The 22,653-nt window shown below is 32.2% G+C and overlaps 2 protein-coding genes across 2 annotated transcripts; one reads left to right on the forward strand and one right to left on the reverse strand.

Moving 5' to 3' along the window:
- Positions 1 to 5,680: 5,680 nt before the first annotated feature.
- On the forward strand, positions 5,681 to 9,859 carry LOC139093344 (spidroin-2-like). The gene is made up of 3 exons (XM_070644041.1): positions 5,681 to 5,812; positions 7,322 to 7,353; positions 7,421 to 9,859. Exons 1-3 carry the CDS (start codon positions 5,788 to 5,790, stop codon positions 8,597 to 8,599), a joined length of 1,236 nt encoding a protein of 411 aa, XP_070500142.1. The 5' UTR covers positions 5,681 to 5,787; the 3' UTR covers positions 8,600 to 9,859.
- Positions 9,860 to 15,643: 5,784 nt separating this feature from the next.
- On the reverse strand, positions 15,644 to 17,264 carry LOC139093359 (zinc carboxypeptidase-like). Its single transcript, XM_070644060.1, has 4 exons — positions 17,054 to 17,264; positions 16,849 to 16,985; positions 16,023 to 16,783; positions 15,644 to 15,964 (listed from the first exon to the last, which is right to left on the reverse strand). The coding sequence occupies exons 1-4, from the start codon at positions 17,216 to 17,218 to the stop codon at positions 15,771 to 15,773; spliced, it is 1,257 nt and encodes a 418-aa protein (XP_070500161.1). The 5' UTR covers positions 17,219 to 17,264; the 3' UTR covers positions 15,644 to 15,770.
- Between the last annotated feature and the right edge of the window lie 5,389 nt (positions 17,265 to 22,653).

The raw sequence follows: 22,653 nt of genomic DNA on the forward strand, positions 1-22,653 counted from the left end.
TTATGTGTGACAATCATGCTGATGTCTTCATGTACATTTCATTCGTAGTTTTGTTGGATGTCGCATAGCAAGAAAAGATGTGCAAGAGATGCAAGAGAACAAAAAGAAGTTCACAAAAGTCTCATGAATGAATAAAAGGAAGCAAATCGTGCAATTTTCAAGCGACAGAAGCTGTTGATGGAGCTACTTTAATTCATAGTGCCAGCGCAGCTTAGCTTAATAAATTTTATTCATCTTCTTTTAATTTTAATTTAGTTCAGTCAAAAAGTTGAAAAAGTTATGCAACTTAACTTCACTTTTCATTCTGCTGGAATTAAATGGAATTGAAAATGCAGTAAGAAATGTGAAGATGCAACAGCATGCAGATGGCACGAGCTGATGAAATTAGCCAAACCAACAAATTATTGTGCTATAAAAATTCTCTGAATCTGAATTAAAAAGCAATTAGAGTGCATGACGATGATGCCAGGTGATGATTGATGCACTCAACAAAATTTTTGCATAATTGAATTGATAATTTTAAGTCCAACATGTCCTACATCACTTGATGACATCGAGATCATTAATCATTAACTAGACCTTAGTGTCAATTCTGCGATCACAATCTTAATCTCACGTTTTTGGCTATTTTGTTGCATTATGGATATCCACAACATTCATCTATGTTTGCTCATTCACATGTTTCCTCATCATTACTTCCATAATATTCTGTTATTCATCTTCATAATTTACCGCGAATAATTAACAATTAAATTGATTTTAGGGTATGGACATGAAAAAACCAATTATTTTGAATTCCATAGAAGTATTTAAATATGCTGAATGATAAATAGACTCAAAAAGTGACGAGTAAGTGATTTAATTTCATACACATGTCGAGGAGATCACACTTACTTCTTCATCTACTTCATCTTCTGCAAGGTTAATGTGAGCTCAAAAGGTGCATTTGAGAATGTAAAGACATACAAATTGCAATGAGACAATGATGCAGTCATACACTCAAGGTAAATTAAAATCATGCTCGAATCTAATTAAAATCAAAATCATAACGAAGTCAACTCATCGAGAGAGCAAACTGCTTTTAATATCCATCATTTTAAGTGCATCACAACAACTCGGTGATTTATGTCATCGGCAATAAATTCTTACTAAGGAGATTGTAATTGCATCATTTTAATAATTGTAATAAATAAATATGAAGATTTTTAAATTCCGATACAAGGAGCTTCGCTTTTTTATGTAATTCACTTCCTAAAAATAAAATGAGAATGTCTAATCGATGACCTTCTCAAGGCCGACCAATTAGTGACAGACAATAACAATATTTACATGTAAATATGGAAAATATAGTTAATTGAATTTTATTAAATAGGAAAGTTATCAATCTACGCTAGCTACATGCGATAAAAATAAAACAATAAGCTATTATGTCTGATTGATATTAAGAATATATAAAAAAGAATCATGTCAATAAAAATACATATTTTTTGAAAGTGAAAGGATTTGGATAATTAATTGATTTAATATTGAAACAATTTTTTGCTAGTTTTTCCATCAAGTATAACTTATGATGATGTTGAAAACTGTTTTGACACTTAATTCATGTAAAACACATGTTCAACATGACAATTGTTCAAATTACTGGTGTAATAAATACTTTTGAATGGATTAATGAAGCTTCTGTTTCGGGTGATTTGTTATGAATGACAATTGATTTGAGATGCATATTGTCTGCAACGGAATTTGAAAATTCAAGTTTTAACGGACTTTTGGAATTTAAATTTGAATTTGAATTTTTTTTAGAGATTTGACTAAATTTAAATTATTTTTGACCGTTGAAATTTTAAAAGTCACAATTTATTATTTTCTTACATTGTATGCATTGTCTACAGGCACGTGTCACGACATACTCACTCCAGTCACTCGTTACGTTCCAATTAAGGACTCCTTGATGTGCTTCATTTTCAAAGTAAATCAATTAATAATGAAGACTTACAGAAAATGAAAGTGAAAATCCATTAAGAACTCGATATAAGCTATTAATAACACTCAATTCAGCCACTAATTTCAAAACATAATGATATTCCTTACTTGATTCATTTAAATATTACATGAATAAATATTGTAAAATTTCATGTAAAGCTTTAATGCATAATAATATGAATTTATACTACATAAAAATATCATTAGCGATCATACGTTTTGATGATTTAGAAACAAATTGAAAATAAATGATTTTTGCACGACATATTCATCCATTTCATAATTCATTCACAATAAATTTTCATATTGTTTAGCAATAGTCAAGTGTGATAAATACAATTTCATCATAAATGACGACTCTTTTACTAACCTAATTTAATGGCAAAAAGTTCAAGTCATTGTTCTTTTGTATATCGTTGTGGTATCTTCAGCAGGTGTAGATGTGATTGACAATTGGCAATTAACTAGTAGGAAATTGTTTTAAATGTTAGGTCTTCGACTTATGTAATGATATTAAATCTTTCATAATAAGCCAATACAGAACGAGTTCAATTATAAGTTATGATCCATAATTGTGATTGACTAATTATATCTTTACGGATGTATCATCAGTTTCGTCTCCATTTCGAGTAAAGAGTCAAAAAAACCGCAAGGAAAAGCGATCCAATGAGCATTTAAAGTCTGCAATGATTTATTGTTATGGTTGCGAGTTAATGAGGTGCTAAATATGAATTTTTGTACCCCCAACAGTTTAGTCAATGAAAATTTAAATCTGCAGTGATTTCTTCTTGCACCGAGACTCGAGTCTTATGATGCTTTTGGCATTAAACTTATCCAATATGGTTATATAGAGTGCTGAACAGTTTATAATGCTAATTCACGAATTATTTCAATTTAACTTAATATTTGGATATTAAATTGATTTATTGGCATCTACTAGGCCTCATATTAACAGAACTAGAATATTTAATGTATTGAAATAATAATAATGATTTTTGAATATTTTAAGTAAATTATAAGGAATTAAATAAAGTTTCATGATGAAATGTAATTAATTTGGTATGAAAACGGATATTAATATCATGAAAATTATATAGCACATCAGATCATCCTCAATTTAAGAAGAATGTTTAAATTGTATAATAGGCTGTACTCTCATGTGTGTTTTACAATGTTTAATGTCACGTGGACTTTAATAGATTTGCCTTTTGGCATATTAAGAAGGGTTAGAAAGTCAGTATAAGATTCAATCTAAACAGAATTATCAATCAGTTTTATAAGGAAAGTTCTTTATTAATCAAAAATTTTGAAATGTTTTGTAAACAAATCTTTGTATGTGTTAGTCGTGAATTTTTAGAAATTTCCAATTTCAAAATTTTTTTGAAATTTGAATCTTATTTCGTTAAGTTTATGAAAATTCAAAGCCAACTTCAAGTTGATCGAACGAATTTAATCCGTAGTTTGAGAAAAAAAAACCATTTTAAGACATTTTAGTGTATTTTAATTAATTTAAAGGATAGAAATTCCTAAGAAATGGATACTAAGGCACAAAGGACCAAGGTAAGAAGGATTAAATAGTTTTAGCAGGAATTCTAAGATCAATAAAATAATTAATTGTGATTTTTTAATAAATTTCATTTTCAAAAATTCCATAAAGCTTCCCTAAATCATAAATTTACAGCTAATCGATGCAGACATAGTCCAATCTATGACCTCAACTAGTCTCATCACAACCTTGTTACAAATGCTTCGAGACAAATTTATGTCGATTTCAATTTACCTCAATCACTGATCATGTCATTTAAAATTTATGTCATTTTTCACCTTCTCTTCTTCATTCCTTTATTCTTTCTCTCGTTATGCTTTTTACATGAAATTCCAATGAAACAAAAAAGTATTTTTTTGCACAATAAGTCTCAAAGACCTCATTCTTTATGCTTCATTTACGTCATTGATGATGTTGTTAAGAAGATCAGATTAGTAAAATAAGCAGCATCATGTAATTTATAGTGTTCAATTAAATGTTACTTAAACTCATTGTCATCGATGTCTCTTCTTCTTACTGTCCATTCATTACCAGACATTTCAATAGAAAAAGAATCGCGAAAATTAAATAAGAGAAGAAATTTTTGTATTTCGAGAATTGTAGCATCAATAAATGTAGGGCAATACCGAAATGCCGATGTATTGCAAAACAATTCAATAAAATAAAAAAGTCCAATTAGTATGGATATACAATTATTTTCTCTCATACACAACAAAATTTAAATTATCTCTTTAGTTATGCTATTACATATTAGCATAAAATTAGTAGTTTATGATTTGCTGCTAATACAAATTTGCAGAAGCAACATAAATATCATTTTTCTATAACTTTTCTTGCATCCACAACTAAAGAGATTGTCTTGATGGAGATGAATAATGGTTCGTTGGTCGATTCACTTTTTCACGATCATCATTGCTGCTTATTTTACAATGTCAGCGAACAATTGAATATTAAATTTTTTGTTCTTCTAATGTTTTGAACATGATTCAGAGCCTAATGAATTACCTGCCAGAATTCCTTGTTGCCTTCAATCACAGATAAGAATTTATTTTATTTTACATAATTTGCTGCAACTTTGTTGCTAAAGTTGTGTCTCGTAATTATTTTTACAAGAGTTGCGTCAAAGAAACTTTATGCCGAGGTGTATGCTACTGTATTTTACAGATCATCACAACTTCTTTTGTGCTATGTTATACTAGAACAGATAGAATTCAAAACACGTAAGGTAGGAGGTATGTGACATATAATTATGAAAGCAGGATTGATACCAATTGATGAGTCATTGTCACAATAATTGGGTCACTACAGCTATTCATCAAACTTGATGATCAATATCACGCATACTCTCTGTTAAACTATCTTGGTCATGCTAAACTCAATTCATGTCCGCCTTCAAATATGAATCAAACTCTCTAAAATCTTACACAATCTACCCTTAGAATTCGCGAAATTTCCAATTTCATAAATCACATCAACTCTTCTCCATCATACAAAACGTGCAGTCATGCTAGTTGATGAATTCGCATGAAATATCGCACAATTTAAATGCACGAATGAGAAAAGACAAAAAAAGACGACATCTATGATGCATGATCTAGTTTTGTCAAAAGGATTATTATGCTCAAGTACTTGAATAGCATACGAAGGTCAATTGCCATTGATTTTAATATGATGTACACAATGTGCAACATTAAGTAGACGAATCCCATTTATTTTTATATTTTTTTTTTCACATGCGCCGGTAAAGTTTCGTTAAACTTTTTTATAATTCTCTTGAACGACTCTCAACAAATGAGAGAGACTTATTGCATCTTTTTTTTCTCATGGATGCATGTAATACTTAGTAAGTGGAGGTGGTCCTCATGTACAAAGCTTTACAGCATACCGAAAATGATGCTATACATCCATTCACTTACTAAACGATGAATATATATATATTTTTTTGATAGTTTTATAGAAGTAAAGAAAAACTTTTTTGTGTATAAATAGAATGGTGCAGATGACTATTCAAATCAGTTCGAATCGTACATCGGATTAAGAAACTCATCTGTTTCATATATCCTTTTTTCTAATTTTTTAAATTTAATTTTCCTATTCTATAAATTCGACTTGAATTTCAGTGAATAATTCTGTGTGAAATTTAAAGTTCTTGTGGATTAAATAAGCTTGTGATTGCAGTGAACCGAATAACATTTAAAAAAATAAATCATAATTAAGCAGTTTTTTTGGTGACTTTAAAAGACAAAACATATTTCAACATGAAAAATATATCATTATTAATTGGTGAGTATTGCAAAACATACGCGCTAGTTTACATGAACAATTGACAAAAAATTAGAAATTCACACCAAATAAGTTAAAAGTGAGCAGCATAAAATGTGATTATGAATTATCTGTCGGCTTAACATACTTAATTCATAGTTTTGTCGCAAATATTCATAATATTTTCGCGATAAACAATGAAATTCAATTGCGAAAAGATTGGTCATGATAAATTATGTGTGGACCAATAATGCCTTATTGTAGTTTAATAAACTGCAGATCGTTTTGTATTGAGTGCTTTTTTTGGATTTATATTGAAAATGATTATGTTGGTCTTTTCAATTTTATTAATAAACTTCGTTTTGTGTGATATTAGTTATGATTTTGTGATAATAGAGTCGAGTTTTGTTAGGAATATCACATCTAGTGTTGCAATAATGAAGATTGTTTGAATTTTCGGACAATAAATTAATAATTCAAAGAATTCAAGTCAAATTTCTTTAAATTTAGTCAAATTTAAGGTTTGGGATCATTTATGCCTGAATCCTCAACATTCTAAAGCATAATATATTATTTTAGCATCCAAAAGTTGTAACGTTCATTTGTGATTTGAAGAATATTGATTCTACTTAGTTGAACTCCCTTTTTCATATAAAATCCTCATTCTGCTTTTGAACTCCGAAGAATAAACTTTCATTTATTTATAAATCCGTAAGGAAGTCGTTTTAATTAAACTACAGGATATACGAATGCAAAATAAGCTTTGAAAATTTTTCTATTCAGCATCCAAATTGAAGTTATTCAGAAAATACTGCAATTCTAGTGAAATAACAAAACTTCAAGATTATCTTCATTGAGCATTTTATGTTTCAAGTCTAAAAATCATCCATATTATGCAACTAAAAGTCGACAGCTTAACAATTACCTATCCAGCCTAGAAATCAATAATGTTAATCCTTACAAAGATTATTTTAATTTACACAAATTGCCAAAACAAAGAAGAAAATCTACAACACAATTTCAATGTTCCTTGTCATCTCTGCCAATTTATTTTAGTTCAACTAGCATCATCTCTTCTTGCTTATTATGATTCGCGACTTTTAAAAATGCTTAAAACAATCAATCATATCACATAATTGACACAACATACAATTTTACCTTTTTGGTTACTCCTCTTCTTGACTTGTACATAATTTCATCAATTGGATATTCGCTAAAAGTTAATTATTTCATCGATAATTGAATAAGACCCCAAAAACTTTTCAAACAATTCACAAATTTTTGATTGATTTAAACAATTAACCCGTCCTAGTAAAACATTTTGTGAATGTGACTGGAAGTTGCTTTGTTTCTCTAACTATCTGCAATCTATCTTGATTGCTTTAACACTTATTTGTTCATATTTCTCATCTCCCCATAATGATCATCAAGATAATATGCACGGCAATTGCAAAAATCATATTACTTATGACAAATTGCAATCAAAAAAATTCTCACTAATATTTTTTATTTGTTTCTCTTTCCTCATAGCTTTGTTGGCTGTTAGCCTGAGAATAGCTTCGGTAATTAAAACAAGTCATTTAATTTTTAGTAAAATATCTATTCACAATTTAATATCATATTAATTAGGCTCAAAATGGATACAACTATGATAGACCGACAAGTGCTGGTGGATTCCAGCCACAAGCACAAGGTGGATTCCCAACAACACCAACATATCAAGCTCCAGCATTCTCACCAAATCAACCAAGCGGACAAAACGGATACAACTATCCATCACAAGCAGACACAGACTTCCCAACAGCACCAGCAAGTGGTACAACTGGATATCCATCAGGTCCACAACAACGACCAACAAATGTCGGTGCTAGTTCATATGCACCACCAGCTGTTCAAGGTGGATCAGCTGCCGGACCATATCCAGGACAAGGACCAGCACAAAGACCAGTAATTGGCGGTGGATCATTCGGTGGAGCTCCAGCTGTTTCAGGCCCAAGCGGTTTCGGTCAAGGAAATATCGGTGGTGGTGGATTCCAAAGCGGACCTGGCTCAGTATCTTCATCATCATCATCAGGTGGATCATCATCAGGCCAACAAGACGAAAACCAAGAAGGAGATTACTCAGCTATTCCCGGAGAACCAGATGTTGATTATCCAATCTACTCAGAAATTCCAGAAACTTCATTCGACTGTAACCAACAAGAATACCCAGGATACTACGCTGATGTTGAAGCAAGATGTCAAGTCTTCCATATCTGTGCCTTAAACAAAACTTTCAATTTCCTCTGCCCAAATGGAACAATCTTCTCACAAGAAACTTTAGTTTGTGTTTGGTGGAATCAATTTGACTGCAACTCAGCTCCAGGACTTTATGCCAACAATGCTAACTTATACGATAACACACAAACCGGACAACAAGCTGGACCAGGTGCTGTAGCTAACGACTTTGCTGGTCCAACAGGAGCCGCCGGCCCATACCCAGCACCAGGACGTCCACAAACTCCATCATTCGGTTCAACTGGTCCAACTGGCCCTAACGCATATCAACCATCAGCTCCATCAGCAGGAGGAAACTACCCAACAGCACAAGGCCCATATCCAAGCGCTGGAGGTCCACAAGCACCACAAGGACCATATCCAAGCGGTCAAAATCCACCAGCTCAAGGTCCATATCCAAGTGCCACTGGTCCATCAAATGTGCCATCATCATACCAACCACCACAAGGTGATACATCATACCCAGCACCAGGAGTTCCACAAACACAAACAACACCAAGCCGCGACTACTTGCCACCACGACGAGGATAAAGAGTTATTTGAATGAAAAGGTTATGCTTCTATGATTACTGATAAACTGATTAATTAATTAATTCATCCCTGCTTTAAAGTCATTTTTATACTACGACATTCTATCATACATAAATATGCTTACTATCCTACATTAATTATTACTTAATGATCTCCTTTATATTTACTACTTTATAAAGTTCTCATCTATACATCATTTTGAGATTTTTTGGTGCTTAATATGTTGATGGTAGAAATTATTGAGTATGCATAAGGAAATAGAGTTATGAGTTATGTAGCTGTCTGAGAGGTCATAAGCTAGTGATGGTGTTGACAGGAATAGAATAACTCAATTATTTCTACTAAAAGTTGATGAATTTGCTGCTTAAATGCTTCTGCTCATTATGAGACAGATGTTACCTTCTGAAAATATATTGAATATTAACTCTAGGTCAGAGCATAATCGACATACATTTTGAATGGTATGACTTCAAGCTCTGCTTTTGAATGTTAGATCTGTAGCTAATAGTTCTCAATCAAATCAACTTCAGTAGCAAAATCAGCAAACCCAACTCAACATAATAAGAACTAAAAAATCCCAAATTAATCACAAAAATCACCCATTAATCTCAATACTACACCCACTCTCTCCCCCTATACCTTATAATCCGTCCTATAATAACAAACAAAAGTTACCAACCCATATTACCCAATATACTTGATACTTGTACAATTAACCCTTCCCCTCATAATCCCCCAAACATATGCATCTACAAATTAGTGAAAATCAACATAAGAATAAGGCACGCAAACACAAATGATCACACTCGAGAATTTAATTTCAATGCTTTTTGTTTATCAATGGAAATTATGTTGTGCAAATGATTCAATTAGTAATTGACAGACGAGCACAAAGCAATGATGAGCTAAGTCACGAGTGCAATAAATGTAAAGCAAGACGAGATAATCGCAATATTGACCTTTCGAATAGAAGAAAACGGGAACAGAAAAATCCGCAAAAAAAGCTATGCATTCGTGACTAAGTCATGACGACAAATTGATCATCAATACGGGAAGATGGAATCAATTAATCATCATTATTATAATTTATTTTTTATTGATTATAAAAAGCATCAAATTAAATTCAAATTTACCATATTGTACTACATTTACTATATTTGATAGAGTTAAAGGAAATTATGAACATTTTCAAAATGAGAATATTAAAAAATCACAAAAAAATTACAAATATTTTTAATGAATATAATATTCATGTATAAAGCCATGACAATTTATTTTATAATTTTTTTAATTTCTTGTAAATTTTTTATACCTTTTTCAATGTATTTCATTATACTTATCATTCAAATCCATGAATAAATAAATAAATGAGATTTTTTATATGAAAACAAATGAGTTTTGAGCTTACGAATATTTCAGAGTTGGCTGCAGGGATTGGAAATAAGGTTGATAACTAGTAAACTAGTATAAAAACTAGCAATCTTCAAATAAATATTATTCAATTTTGACTGAGAGCTCTAGTAAGTGCAATAGACGACTAATATAGAATTGAGGGTTCAATTCTTAATTTTATATGCGTCAACTGCAAAAATAATTTCGAAAACTCTTAAAATACTTCAGTTTACATCGTAAAATTAATGCAATCTGTGTATGCATAAGTCTATCAGAACTATTGTACATATAAATCATAAAAATCTCTTATGGTTCTACAATTGTTCATTAATTACATAACAAGAAAACCCATCCCCCTACTTCTAAGAACACAATACCTAATAAAGAAACGACTCCTTGCCCAATTTCTGGTCAACACTCCAAAAACAGTAATTATGGTACCGTCAAGTTTCCCCAACCTTTCTAGATGTTTTTTGATCGAGACGGTGACGTGACAATGTCATGCCAGACTGTTCGTTTAGTGTAGTGTTGTCCAAACTTTTTAGCGCTAAGATACACCTTGTTGGTAAGCCTCGACCGAAATCGTACATTAGTGTACCGCGACGACTCACAGTTTGGAAAAGATTTATCAAGTGTCACATATTCTCGTATATCCAAGTTCATAACCACCAACTCTGCTCTCATTTCAGAATTACATAATATTTCATGCGAAAATAAAAAAATCATTAAAAAAGTAAATTCACATTTAAGCTGAATGTGACACAAAATGTTATCACTGGATTAATTGTTGACTTTTCAGCAATTCTCACAGAAAAGTTCAACGCAACGCGAGTAAAATAGCAAGATTTTTTTTTGTTTTTGACACTTTGAGATCATTAACCATTGTGCATTAAGGCGAACGATTCGGCTTGTTAGTGCAATCAAGGTTGAGATATAACAAGCATAAATGCATTATAATGGCAAAAATAATTTCAATTATAAGTACAAAGAAGAAAATAATAAAATTAGATAATTTTCCTAGCATCATGTTTCACATTCAATTGGGTCAAGCATATCAATTTTCATATTATGTTCACTGCCTATGTCTGTTTTTTTTTACCTTTCCACCTCCTTCTCGTCACTACTCCTGCACTTTGTCGTGTCAAAATTAAGTAATGTTGCAATTTGCACATCATTAAAGAAATAATCTTCATTGCATGATTGTTGTGCAAAAATTAATTCTTAATTTTTCTCATTCTCTCTCTCCTATGATGCTTAAAGGCTTTGATGTGACTAATAATGGAATGGAATGACAAAATTTTTATATTTTTCTTGAAAATATCCTCAAGCATATGGATTGATGTAACTGAGTAGACGTAATTTAATTTCTTAATTACTTAAATTCATCATGTGAATGGCTTTTAAGAAGATTAATATTCACGTGGAATACTTAATAGTCCTAGAAGCTATAGATTTATTCATGTCAGAACAATTTTTATGAGATGATGCTGAACTTTAAATTCCTTGAAATTAACACGCAATCTACGAAGAGTTAATTTTGAAGTTCAAGGGCAGTTGACTGTGTTAATTTCCGAGCAATACACAGTATATCGAGGCAGTCAATAAGTAGGTCAGATGAGGCAGCCACAGCAGTAAGCAAATTTTTATTTGACTATCAACTGTGATTCATGGCCTTTATCAGATGGCGCCTAAAGCTGGCCTAATTTCCAATGCCAAGTGCAATACTGTCTCTATCGATATCTTCCTTCTTTGTTCACCCACGTGCAGACTTGACATACAACGATTGGTAAACGATTGCCACGAAGAGCTCATCATGTCACTCGGATTGTTCTGTTTTCTATCCAGATCAAGTTTAGTTCTTGAAAATAATTTTGATTAGTTTGTTAAAGTAATTGCTTTGTTCTTGTCATGTAGCAGAGGTCAACATTGGAATTCAAACATTTTAATTGAGTATTTCTATTTCTATGTTGAATACATGGCATTTCATCTTTAAACGTCTGTCTGCTTAGAATCAGTCTTAATGAATACTATACGACCCTAATTGTACAATGATAGGCCGATGTGACTCTGACTTGATGACGGATTCGAATTAAATGAACCACGCATCCTGGTGGCGAATTTCGGATCGATTCAGCGATTTGAGCTTCTTGGGTCAATTTCAAGTCCAAACATTACTCAATGTTCAAGAATTTTAATAAGCTAATATACATTAAGTTCAGATATTAAGTTTCAAATAAAGAAATTCCGTGATGTCCAAGTCATAATATTGCAATCGTCATCCAGCAATAATACAATCTCGTCACAACCATTAATTCCCATCAAATCACACCCGATCTGCTGCAATATAACAACTTAATCAGTCTATTACATCTTCGAATGACTGTTGACTATTGCAATAGTAATAGAAAATTACTGATGCGAAACTGCAAATAAAAGCGTGCGAAAACACTATTTCATCTTTGCTCTTCATCAATCATTGACTTCTGTAAGAATGAAAAGTAATTTTTGGAGCATAAAATTGAATTGTAGCTTAAAATTATGCAAAAGAACTTCATATATGGCACACTCGTGATCATCTTCTTAATGAATAAAGGTAAACAATACAATATTGTATGTTCTCATTTCATGTTTATTGTTTGCTGGACGTTTGCACGTCTAAAATTCATCATTGATTGCCTCTAAGCTACACCAATCGATGGTTTACTATAATAATAATGGCACAATGTAAATATTTCCACCTTAGCATTCAGTAAATAAATAATTTTTATGATAGAATCGTGATTTAATTTAGATCTCATGTCAAGTCGCATTATGTTATTCATTTTAGCTATTTCTATAATTCATTCTTCATTGTGAAAGTGTTGCACTTTTTGATGTACGATTTTTTTATATGCACATATTCCATGTGAACATCTGATGCCTTTCAGTTTCATTTGGAAATAAATTGAATACAGATGAAGTTGGAAATTGATACTTTTTAGAAGAGGCGCATGCCAAATTAGATATACATAGTGAAACAATTGCTGGAAGGATAAGGAGAAGTAAGAGTACATGGACTTGTAAGAGCTATGTAATGAGCACTATATAGAGAAAGAAGGTTTAAGTGTGTTTTGTGCCACGCTCACCAACAACCTCCGGTAGCTCAGTGGTAGGAGCATGCGACCTGAAATCGTTGGACGTGGTTTTGAATCCCATTCCGGGCTATGTTGTGTGGGGAACCTTAGACGTTGTAAGGTCCCGAACATTTAGTACTTGATTCAATTATCTGAATATTAATCACGCATTATCAAAATATCTCATGGAAATGAGCCGTTGACAGAAAGTATTGCATTTAGTTCCTCCAATCCAGCCATAGATTCAACTTGAAGCGACCCCTCAGGAAAGTCTTAGATCACAATTTATCTCTACATCCAACGAAGTAAGTAAATTATCAACAAATTGACTCAAATAGTCTTTCCAGAATGTTCAGCCACCAAGAATTATCAAATCACACTTAATTCAAAGTACAACTCCCAACCAAGACAGAAAGTGCACATCCAAATCCACTTCAACAATTTCAGCTAATAAAATATTTCAATAAAAATTAGCAACACAAATTTGGAGTTGTCTATGGTAAGTGCAAAGTTTGAATGAAGATCTTTCTGTGGCTTATTATGCGAGAATGACGTTCACCGCAAGCTAAACATTCACTCTCAAGTGCAGCACGAGAGCGGTAAATAAAAACTTAACGAAACTTTTTCTTGTGCATAATTCTCTGAGATGTCCAAAAAGCCCGAGAGTAAAGCGTCGCAGAGATGATAATGATGATGATGAAAAGATTGAAGAAGAAGAAAACAATGTACCATAAATTATTAATGCTAATGCTGAATTGTTTGTACAGTTTTGGCGTAGAAGCACATGTGAATTGAATTTGTGATGATAAATTTGTTGCTATTTAGATGCAAGGTCGTTGAAGATGCGTTTGCGGAATTTTTCCTAACCATCCACATCAATTACATGAATAATAATGATCTTGAGACGTTCGAAACAATTATTAGATTTCCTCCTCAATTCTCGAAACAGAATCGAAACAAATTGCTAACAATCACTCCACTCGAGAAAAATTGCATTTGCTTACAAGATAATAAAAATTTATTGCCGATGACATAAATCACCGAGTTGTTGTGATGCACTTAAAATGATGGATATAAAAGCAGTTTGCTCTCTCGATGAGTCTGACTTCGTTATGATTTTGATTTTAATTAGATTCGAGCATGATTTTAATTTACCTTGAGTGTATGACTGCATTATTGTCTCATTGCAATTTGTATGTCTTTACATTCTCAAATGCACCTTTTGAGCTCACATAAACCTTGCAGAAGATGAAGTAGATGAAGAAGTAAGTGTGATCTCCTCGACATGTGTATGAAATTAAATCACTTACTCGTCACTTTTTGAGTCTATTTATCATTCTGCATATTTGAATACTTCTATGGAATTTGAAATAATTGGTTTTTTCATGTCCATACCTTAAAATCAATTTAATTGTTAATTATTCGCGGTAAATTATGAAGATGAATAACAGAATATTATGAAGTGATGATGAGGAAACATGTGAATGAGCAAACATAGATGAATGTTGTGGATATACATAATGCAACAAAATAGCCAAAAACGTGAGATTAAGATTGTGATCACAGAATTGACACTAAGGTCTAGTTAATGATTAATGATCTCGATGTCATCAAGTGATGTAGGACATGTTGGACTTAAATTTATCAATTCAATTATGCAAAAATTTTGTTGAGTGCATCAATCATCACCTGGCATCATCGTCATGCACTCTAATTGCTTTTTAATTCAGATTCAGAGAATTTTTATAGCACAATAATTTGTTGGTTTGGCTAATTTCATCAGCTCGTGCCATCTGCATGCTGTTGCATCTTAACTGTATTTTTTACTGCATTTTCAATTCCATTTAATTCCAGCAGAATGAAAAGTGAAGTTAAGTTGCATAACTTTTTCAACTTTTTGACTGAACTAAATTAAAATTAAAAGAAGATGAATAAAATTTATTAAGCTAAGCTGCGCTGGCACTATGAATTAAAGTAGCTCCATCAACAGCTTCTGTCGCTTGAAAATTGCACGATTTGCTTCCTTTTATTCATTCATGAGACTTTTGTGAACTTCTTTTTGTTCTCTTGCATCTCTTGCACATCTTTTCTTGCTATGCGACATCCAACAAAACTACGAATGAAATGTACATGAAGACATCAGCATGATTGTCACACATAAAAAAAGTTAAGAATAACAAATTTTTTTCGCAATTTTTCAATCAATCGCTTATAAATCTACTTGTTATCCCATTCAATTCGCTCATTAGTTCAAGCTTTAATTTGTGGGTGTCATGCTTGCAATTTCTTACTTATTTCATTTTTCTCATGGGATTTATGGCTTTTTAATCGACTGCTTTCGTCATAAAATAAAACTTCTTTTGACACGAAACAATAAAATCCCATCTTATTATTATTGCTGCATTTTGGAAGTGAATATTTGTCTCTGAAATTTATGAAGATCGCAAAACAAAAGACTTATGGCTGATATAGATCAATACGATTATATCATAGCGAAGATGCAGACGTTTGCATTAATAACCTACTTTTCGTGCAGCAATTTCTTCTTATTGAATTTAATTTTATTTTTATTGAGTCATTTACGAATGAATTGGCAATAAAGTACAGACATTGATGACATTATTTAAGTCACATCGAGTGCCGTCTGGAAATTACTTTCTCGGTTACTATATTATTCCTTTCTTCTCCGATTCCTTCATTATAGTCACAATCGAATCAAAGGTTTCTAATGAAGTGTCAATGATTTGTGAAGCAGGCAGTACAAATCCATATCGTCCGAGATCACGCAACTCATATGCGTAGGTCACATTCGTGTGTAAATTATACTTCACCCAATCTAGAGAGCTTCCACTTGCTACATCTGCAATCATAAAATTAATTATTCATGAATGTTGCTTGTCATTAGTCCATTAACTTACATATAATGTTTGCAATGCTTCCTATCCGGTATTCAGTTCCAAAACGAGATTTTAATGAATCTAAAGCTTTTAATCCAATTTCATAAAGTTCATCGTAATTATCAAGAAGTTCGTGTGTATATCCATAAGGTAACATAAGGAGTTGACTGAATGCATGGAAACTGAAATAAGCAGACAGGTTTGGAAGCGCTGCAACAAAATCTGAGTATTGTTTTGTTTCAGGTTCTGAAAATGGAAAAGCACCAGCATAAAGGTCACTACAAGGATTCATGGACGATCCACCTTGGTTGAAGAAATTGTCCCAATTTCTGTTAGGATCAGCTCCAAAACAAAGCAAGTTTGAAGGTCTACGAGTTTTTCTCCATAATCTATCGGACTTCCATGTAAACTCATATCCATCAACATTTACGACTGGAATGACAATCCATTCATAAGTTGCAGCTAATTCCTTAATATCAGGATCTTCGGATGTAATTAATTCATTCAACATCCATGTCACAGTTGCTCCGGAAATCCATTCTCGTGAATGCATTGTGCCTTCAAAAATTACTTGCTTCTTTCCACTTACTTTCCCGATATTGAACTTTATACCTATAATATCCCGACCTTCATATGATTCACCGACTTTTATCAATTCCGTATCATTTGGATGTGCGATAACAAGTTGCTTAAGCCAATTATGGATTTCAAGTAGTTCCCAATATCTAGTCCAATCAAGTACACTGGTTCTTTGTAGTTTCGGTTGTTCATTATCAAGTACTCTATTTTTGAAGAGATTAAATTGATAAGAAGTATGTGATTTTTAGAATATTAAAGTCATGCTTACTCTTGTAGATTAGTTATCATCAAGCGTGACTTGATTTGAAATTTTTGAAGTACTTCACTGAATTCACCAAATTTATGAGGTGGAACAATAATTTGTGCATCCTTATCGATGGTACCTGGAAATTCTATGATTCGGTACTAATGGAAGTGAGGAATTGTACAGTTAGTCGTTGCTTCTGTAGAAATTGACAAATATTGATACTTACGCCATCAGGATAGTCATCAATATGCTTCAGCAGGTCTAATTGTTCTTGATTTTCAACAAGTATTTCATAAACTCGATAATTGTCATATCTAGCTTTCTCACAGTTCACTGACAGTAAATTTAAAACTAAACAACTAAAAATCCAGAATTTCCCGTGTTCCATCATCGAAAAGGTTAAGATTATTACGTCTGGCCGAAATATCAACTAATTTATTATTGTGGAAGTCTAGTATTTTTATACTGGTTCTTATCAAAAATTAAAGTACTTAATTGATTGCGATATACAGCTACTTCGACGCTTGATGATAAAGACTTTTATAATTCGGTTAAGTGCTGCGCAGAGCTTGAAGTCAATTACTTGAAATAATCAACTAATTGTAAGCTTTACTGACTATACAAAATTCTAATTGCTTTTGTAAATGATAATAAGGTTTAAATGTGCAACAAAAATAATTTTATTTGGCCTTACATTCTAAAAATTACATTGGTATCATCAAGCTATGCTTAGCAGCTGCGTACTCACAATAACTACGAGCAAATACGCGCATCAACTACACGAAATTGTGCGCATTAACTACACGAAAAAGTGTGCGCATTAACTATGTGAAAATTATGCGCATTAAGTTGAACTACATCTTTTTAATTCCAAAATTCAAAACCTCATTTAATTGATCATTATCTAAAACTTTACAAGCAAGTTCTTTCAAGATTTGGAATTTTTCTCTATCCTCAGTATTATTTGTGGTCATAAGTGCTTTTTCATTCATGTAGCTTAATAACGAATATCCAGTCTTGTCTATTTGTTGGAAAAACTTTGACAGTAAACTTTTATGTTCTGAATTGTTGGATGATAGAAATAATTCAGTCAAAAATTCTTCAAAATCCTTCATCTTTTCAATTTTTATGCTGGATATCTGAATGAAAAAGAATTCTTTACAGGTTGGTAGAAAAATCTGTTGAATTTCATGGAGTTTGCAGACATTTTTGTATAATTTTAAGTAATATTCAAGTATAGCTCTACATTTTACTCTGAATATTGTCAGTAGTGGCTGATCATATGCTTGAAAGCTGTAGAGTAAGATCCTTCTTACGAATTCCTGACCAAAAGCATTTTGCAGCTTAGACAACATGAATTCTACAAATTTTACATCTTCATAAATTATGAAATTGTGTGGATTTATGATAGCTTGAATGAAGAATTCATAAATTTCGTCCTGACTGAATAGTTCCAGTAACTTGTGGAATATAACCTCAAAAATCTTACTACTCATGAAATTATTCAGGAACATTTCACTAAAAAAGTTTTTAAAGAACTTTTTCTCGAGACTTTTTGGGAATTTTTTTTCCATTAAATTAAGGAATTGGATGAAGTTTTTCTGGCAGTTCCAATTTCCAGAGTCTTCAATTTGGTAAGCCTTAATTTCATCTTCATTTATCAACTCAAAATGTTCATTCCATTCAACGAATCCAGTTACTTTTGGCCAATTTGAATCGAAAACCTCAGCAGCACAATTAAGGACATCAAGGAAGTAATTGAAGGTTACAGACTCATCATGCAATAAGATTTGGAATAAAGATTCTTCTGATTCTCTCAAATGCCACAAAGACTTCAAAATAGACTCATTTTGGATGAAAAATTTCGATGCAAATATTTTATGCAAGCCTTTCCTGGATGTCAACTTATGGACGGCATCACAAAATTCCTTACTTCCACTCCTATCTTGTAGATCAATAAAATTAGAAATAAATTTACAAATTTGACTAAATTCTTTCTTATAAAACACACAATACAGCAGTGAAAGTCTCAGTTCCATTTCCTGTTCATTGACGTCATCGTCATCTTCCTCATAAATAGTCTCAATCAGAAATTGTGCAATAAAAAATTCAGCAAATGTTCGATGAATAAAGTCTGGAAATTCCCATGAGATGCCCCACTCATCAATTGATCCCCAATTGTCAATGATCAGAAAGCCATATCGTGATATAATTTCAGGCGTCCACTTTTGTTGCTGTTTCTTCCACTTTTTCATGATCGAAAAGTCATTCAAATCAACGAAAGTATTATTTTGATTTGTTACATTCACAAAGCCCGTACGTAAAATTAGCTTCAATGCATAAATTTGGTGGACTTGCCAAATATTTACTTTTGAGTTTATGTCACGGTCGCTGTTTGGAATTTCTCCTTTTGAGTTCAAAATTTTCTTCTTTTCCTCAATCATAGCTGCATAAATTGAATAAGAGTTAAGTATTGGAACTTTTACATGACCTGATATTTTGATCTCAGTGATCATTTTGAGGATGAGTAGATTGTTGATGGAATCGAATGAGTTTTTGTGAAGGGAGTCGAAGAAATCAATGACTTCATTGACTTTAAGTGATTCTTGGTGGCAACTTTGATGACCAGCTTCAGATTTATGGTCAGTGATGATACTTGTGATGAATTGGATCTTAGCATCTCTATCATATTCCATAAACTTGTAAGCATCTCTTTGAAATATCATTTCCAATGTGTCAGTACAATGAGGTCTTGTGGATATCCATTGCTTATTTCTAGATTGCTGACCGACCATGAACATTAAGTTAATGATGAATTCCTTGTAAATTGGTGAAATTTCATCGACTCCATCCCAAAGGAGTATCACTTTGCTGTTTTTGAATAATTCTACAAAAACTTGAGTTTCTAGTAGTTCCTTTATGTCCAAAATATCTAACAAAATATTGAGTATCTTCTCCTTTGTCCAGTCATTGTTTTCATACTTTTTATAGACAGTTAAATGTCGCTTTAGGTCCACATATGAGATCCAATAGCTTTCATATCCTCTTCTTTTCAACTTTTGAAACAAATTTCTAAATGTCGTAGACTTTCCACTTCCTGCTTGATCAGCAAGTAGAATGACATTATATGCTTCACATTCTGACACTAATCCATTCAAGTCGACCTCAATTTTGGACCTTTTGTTGTAAAAATTTCTATCAATGTAAACTTTTGAGTCAGGTACTGTATTTGGTGATATTTTGATTAGTTCCTCTGATAAGATTGTACAAATTTGTGCTGATGACAGGAATTGAAGAACTTCAATGTCCACAATTTCTTTAAATTTTAGTTGAAATCCTTGAAATTCTATGATTGAGTTGTGAATTTTAGACTTAACTGCATCAGTGAGATCATTCCATAAGACACTGCTAGATGCAATTTTATCCAGCATGTCAAGAGATTCTAGAAATTTTGGTACAATTTCATCCTTATAAAAACTGAACAGATTTTTAAAGATCTCATTCAAAACTTTCAATTCCTTAACATTATTAGAATATTTGGCAATAATTTGTGGAACTCGAACAATCAGCTCAGCTTCCTGATGTTCATCCTTATATTTATACACATCACAAACAACTTTTTCCTTAAACCTCAAATCCCAGATTTTACTAAGCAATTTATTAAACCTTCCGGCACTTTCAGAGTCATCAATTGCGAATGGCTTACAGCAGTTCCGAAACACTAAATGCAATGCATAATGACATAGTTCATGAGCAATGACTCCAAATACATCAAACTTTTTAAACTCGCATAATAAATCTTTTGCAGCTATATAAATTTGTCCATTCATAAAATAGCAAGTTCCATTTTCATACACAGAGCTTGTTGGATCCATAAATAATATTAATGTGCGGTTAAAGTCAAAGTGAATCTTAAACTCTTTTGATGCTGCAACGACCTTCAAAATTGGACGAATCAAAGGATTTTGGTTAAGGAATTTAAAAGCTTCCTGAATGAGTTCAGAGTGGTGACTGTAATTTGGATCATCATGGCTAATGCAAGAGTTTGAGATGAGAATCATTAAGTGCTTGTCAGGAATGTTTTTGGAACTTTCGTCGTGGATGAATTTGATATGTTCATTGACTTTTCGGATTTTTCTCAGTGGCTCTTCAGAGTTTTTGTCTATTATGTCTGTGATGTTCTCATTTGGACCTACATGGACGTTATTTTTAGTCAACAGTCTGTAAATTTTGATCCTTTGATATTTTAGAGCAATATATGCTGCTGACGTATTTTCCAGATTGTAAAAATATCGCAAATTTTTGTGTTTTTCTAGAATATCCGCAACTTTTTGTCTATTGTTCCTGATTATTGCTTGATGCATATCACATGAAAACTGCACAAATTCCTGAACTTCCTCACTTGCCTCATCCGAATAAAAATTATCAGGATATACAGATCCGGCATTTAAAAGCATCAAAAGAATTTCATTGTTTCTTTTATCCCACGCAATGTCAACTGACCTCCTACCAGTTATACTATGCTGTAAATTGATATCAATTGGAAATGATAGAAGCTCTCGAACGATATCAATATTTTCATTTTCAATTGCCTTCATTAGTAGATTGCATCCACTTTTATTGCACAGCTGACAAACTTGAACATTGTCGATACTTGAGTTGGGTATATCACCTGGAAAAGTATGTATGTTGTTATTTTGACTGAGTCATGGAGTTTGTTTTTGCGGGGTTTGGAGTAAACTACTTAGAAGCCACATGGCATCAAGTTGGCTACCATGAATAATTTGCACCGATCAGGCAAGTATCAGACTAATACTGTCTAACCCATGTTAAGCATTAAATGGTCAAAATTAAGCTACTCACCAAAATCATCATCATCCATACATTCCACCAAAAAGTCTCTTATGAAGTCACTCAAGTCATTCGAGAATCCACTCAATAATTTTATACACGAATATTCAGCACCTTTAGAACATCTCCAATAGACAATTTTTTGACTTTTAATTATCTCTGACTCAATAGATATAAGGAGTGGCTTATCGATGAGAACTTGCGGTGACGGTGAATGTTTGTCACTTAAAGGTTCATTGATTTTGAGTATGATTGAAGTTATTTTACTTATTTTGAGTTTGTCTTTAAACCATGGACGTGAAATTAAGTTTAGTGCCTCAATTGTTGATGGACATTGCTGAATTTCAAGGATATGAGAATTTTCTAATTTATTTTGGAGAGATTCGATGAACAAAATTAAGTTTTTTGAGAAAGTTTTTATGAGCTTCATTTTTACGGTACACATTTATGAATTTTTATCACTTGTTCCTTAACTGTAATTTGAACTGATTCCACAAAGTTATGAAATTGAATAAGCTTATCACGGACACGATTCTTTACTCTTTGAAATACGATTATAAACTGAATTCTTTGGCAATAAGTCTTATCATATTACATTGCAAATCATGATAAAGGAAATCAAAGACAATACTTGAAGTAGATAACTTATTTATAGCACAACAGGGGTGTATTCAGGAAGGGGGCTATCTAGTTTAGATACTTCAACTGCTTAATATACGAGATCGAGACGAAATTGAAGCTTTAGGCATGGTTAGATTAAGGAGCGGGTCAGGAACTTGGGCAGAAACTCAATTGACTTCATGTTATGCTAACTGAAGGAACTGAACGAGAGAAGGAACTGACCCCAACTCCTGAAAAAACCTCTGAACCTATTAAGGCACTTTGACATTTAGAAATTATTACTACATAAAATTATTGTGAGCCGTATAAAGTTATTAAACAGGTCAAGGAAATAAAAGCATGTGACTAACTAAT

The sequence above is a fragment of the Chironomus tepperi genome, unplaced genomic scaffold (assembly GCF_022539635.2).
Source record: "Chironomus tepperi strain 1889 unplaced genomic scaffold, CSIRO-AGI_Ctep_v1 contig_335, whole genome shotgun sequence".
In the NCBI taxonomy this organism is placed as follows: Eukaryota; Metazoa; Arthropoda; class Insecta; order Diptera; family Chironomidae; genus Chironomus; species Chironomus tepperi.

Bases quoted from the DNA above. Each gene is read 5' to 3' on its own strand.
- LOC139093344 (XM_070644041.1), top strand. From the start codon at position 5,788: ATGAAAAATATATCATTATTAATTG. The intron at 5,813-7,321 runs GTGAGTATTGCA...CTTTCCTCATAG, and splicing joins AAATATATCATTATTAATTG to CTTTGTTGGCTGTTAGCCTG. The intron at 7,354-7,420 runs GTAATTAAAACA...CATATTAATTAG, and splicing joins TTAGCCTGAGAATAGCTTCG to GCTCAAAATGGATACAACTA.
- LOC139093359 (XM_070644060.1), bottom strand. From the start codon at position 17,218: ATGATGGAACACGGGAAATTCTGGATTTTTAGTTGTTTAGTTTTAAAT. The intron at 16,986-17,053 runs GTAAGTATCAAT...CACTTCCATTAG, and splicing joins TTGATGACTATCCTGATGGC to TACCGAATCATAGAATTTCC. The intron at 16,784-16,848 runs GTAAGCATGACT...CTTCAAAAATAG, and splicing joins ATGATAACTAATCTACAAGA to AGTACTTGATAATGAACAAC.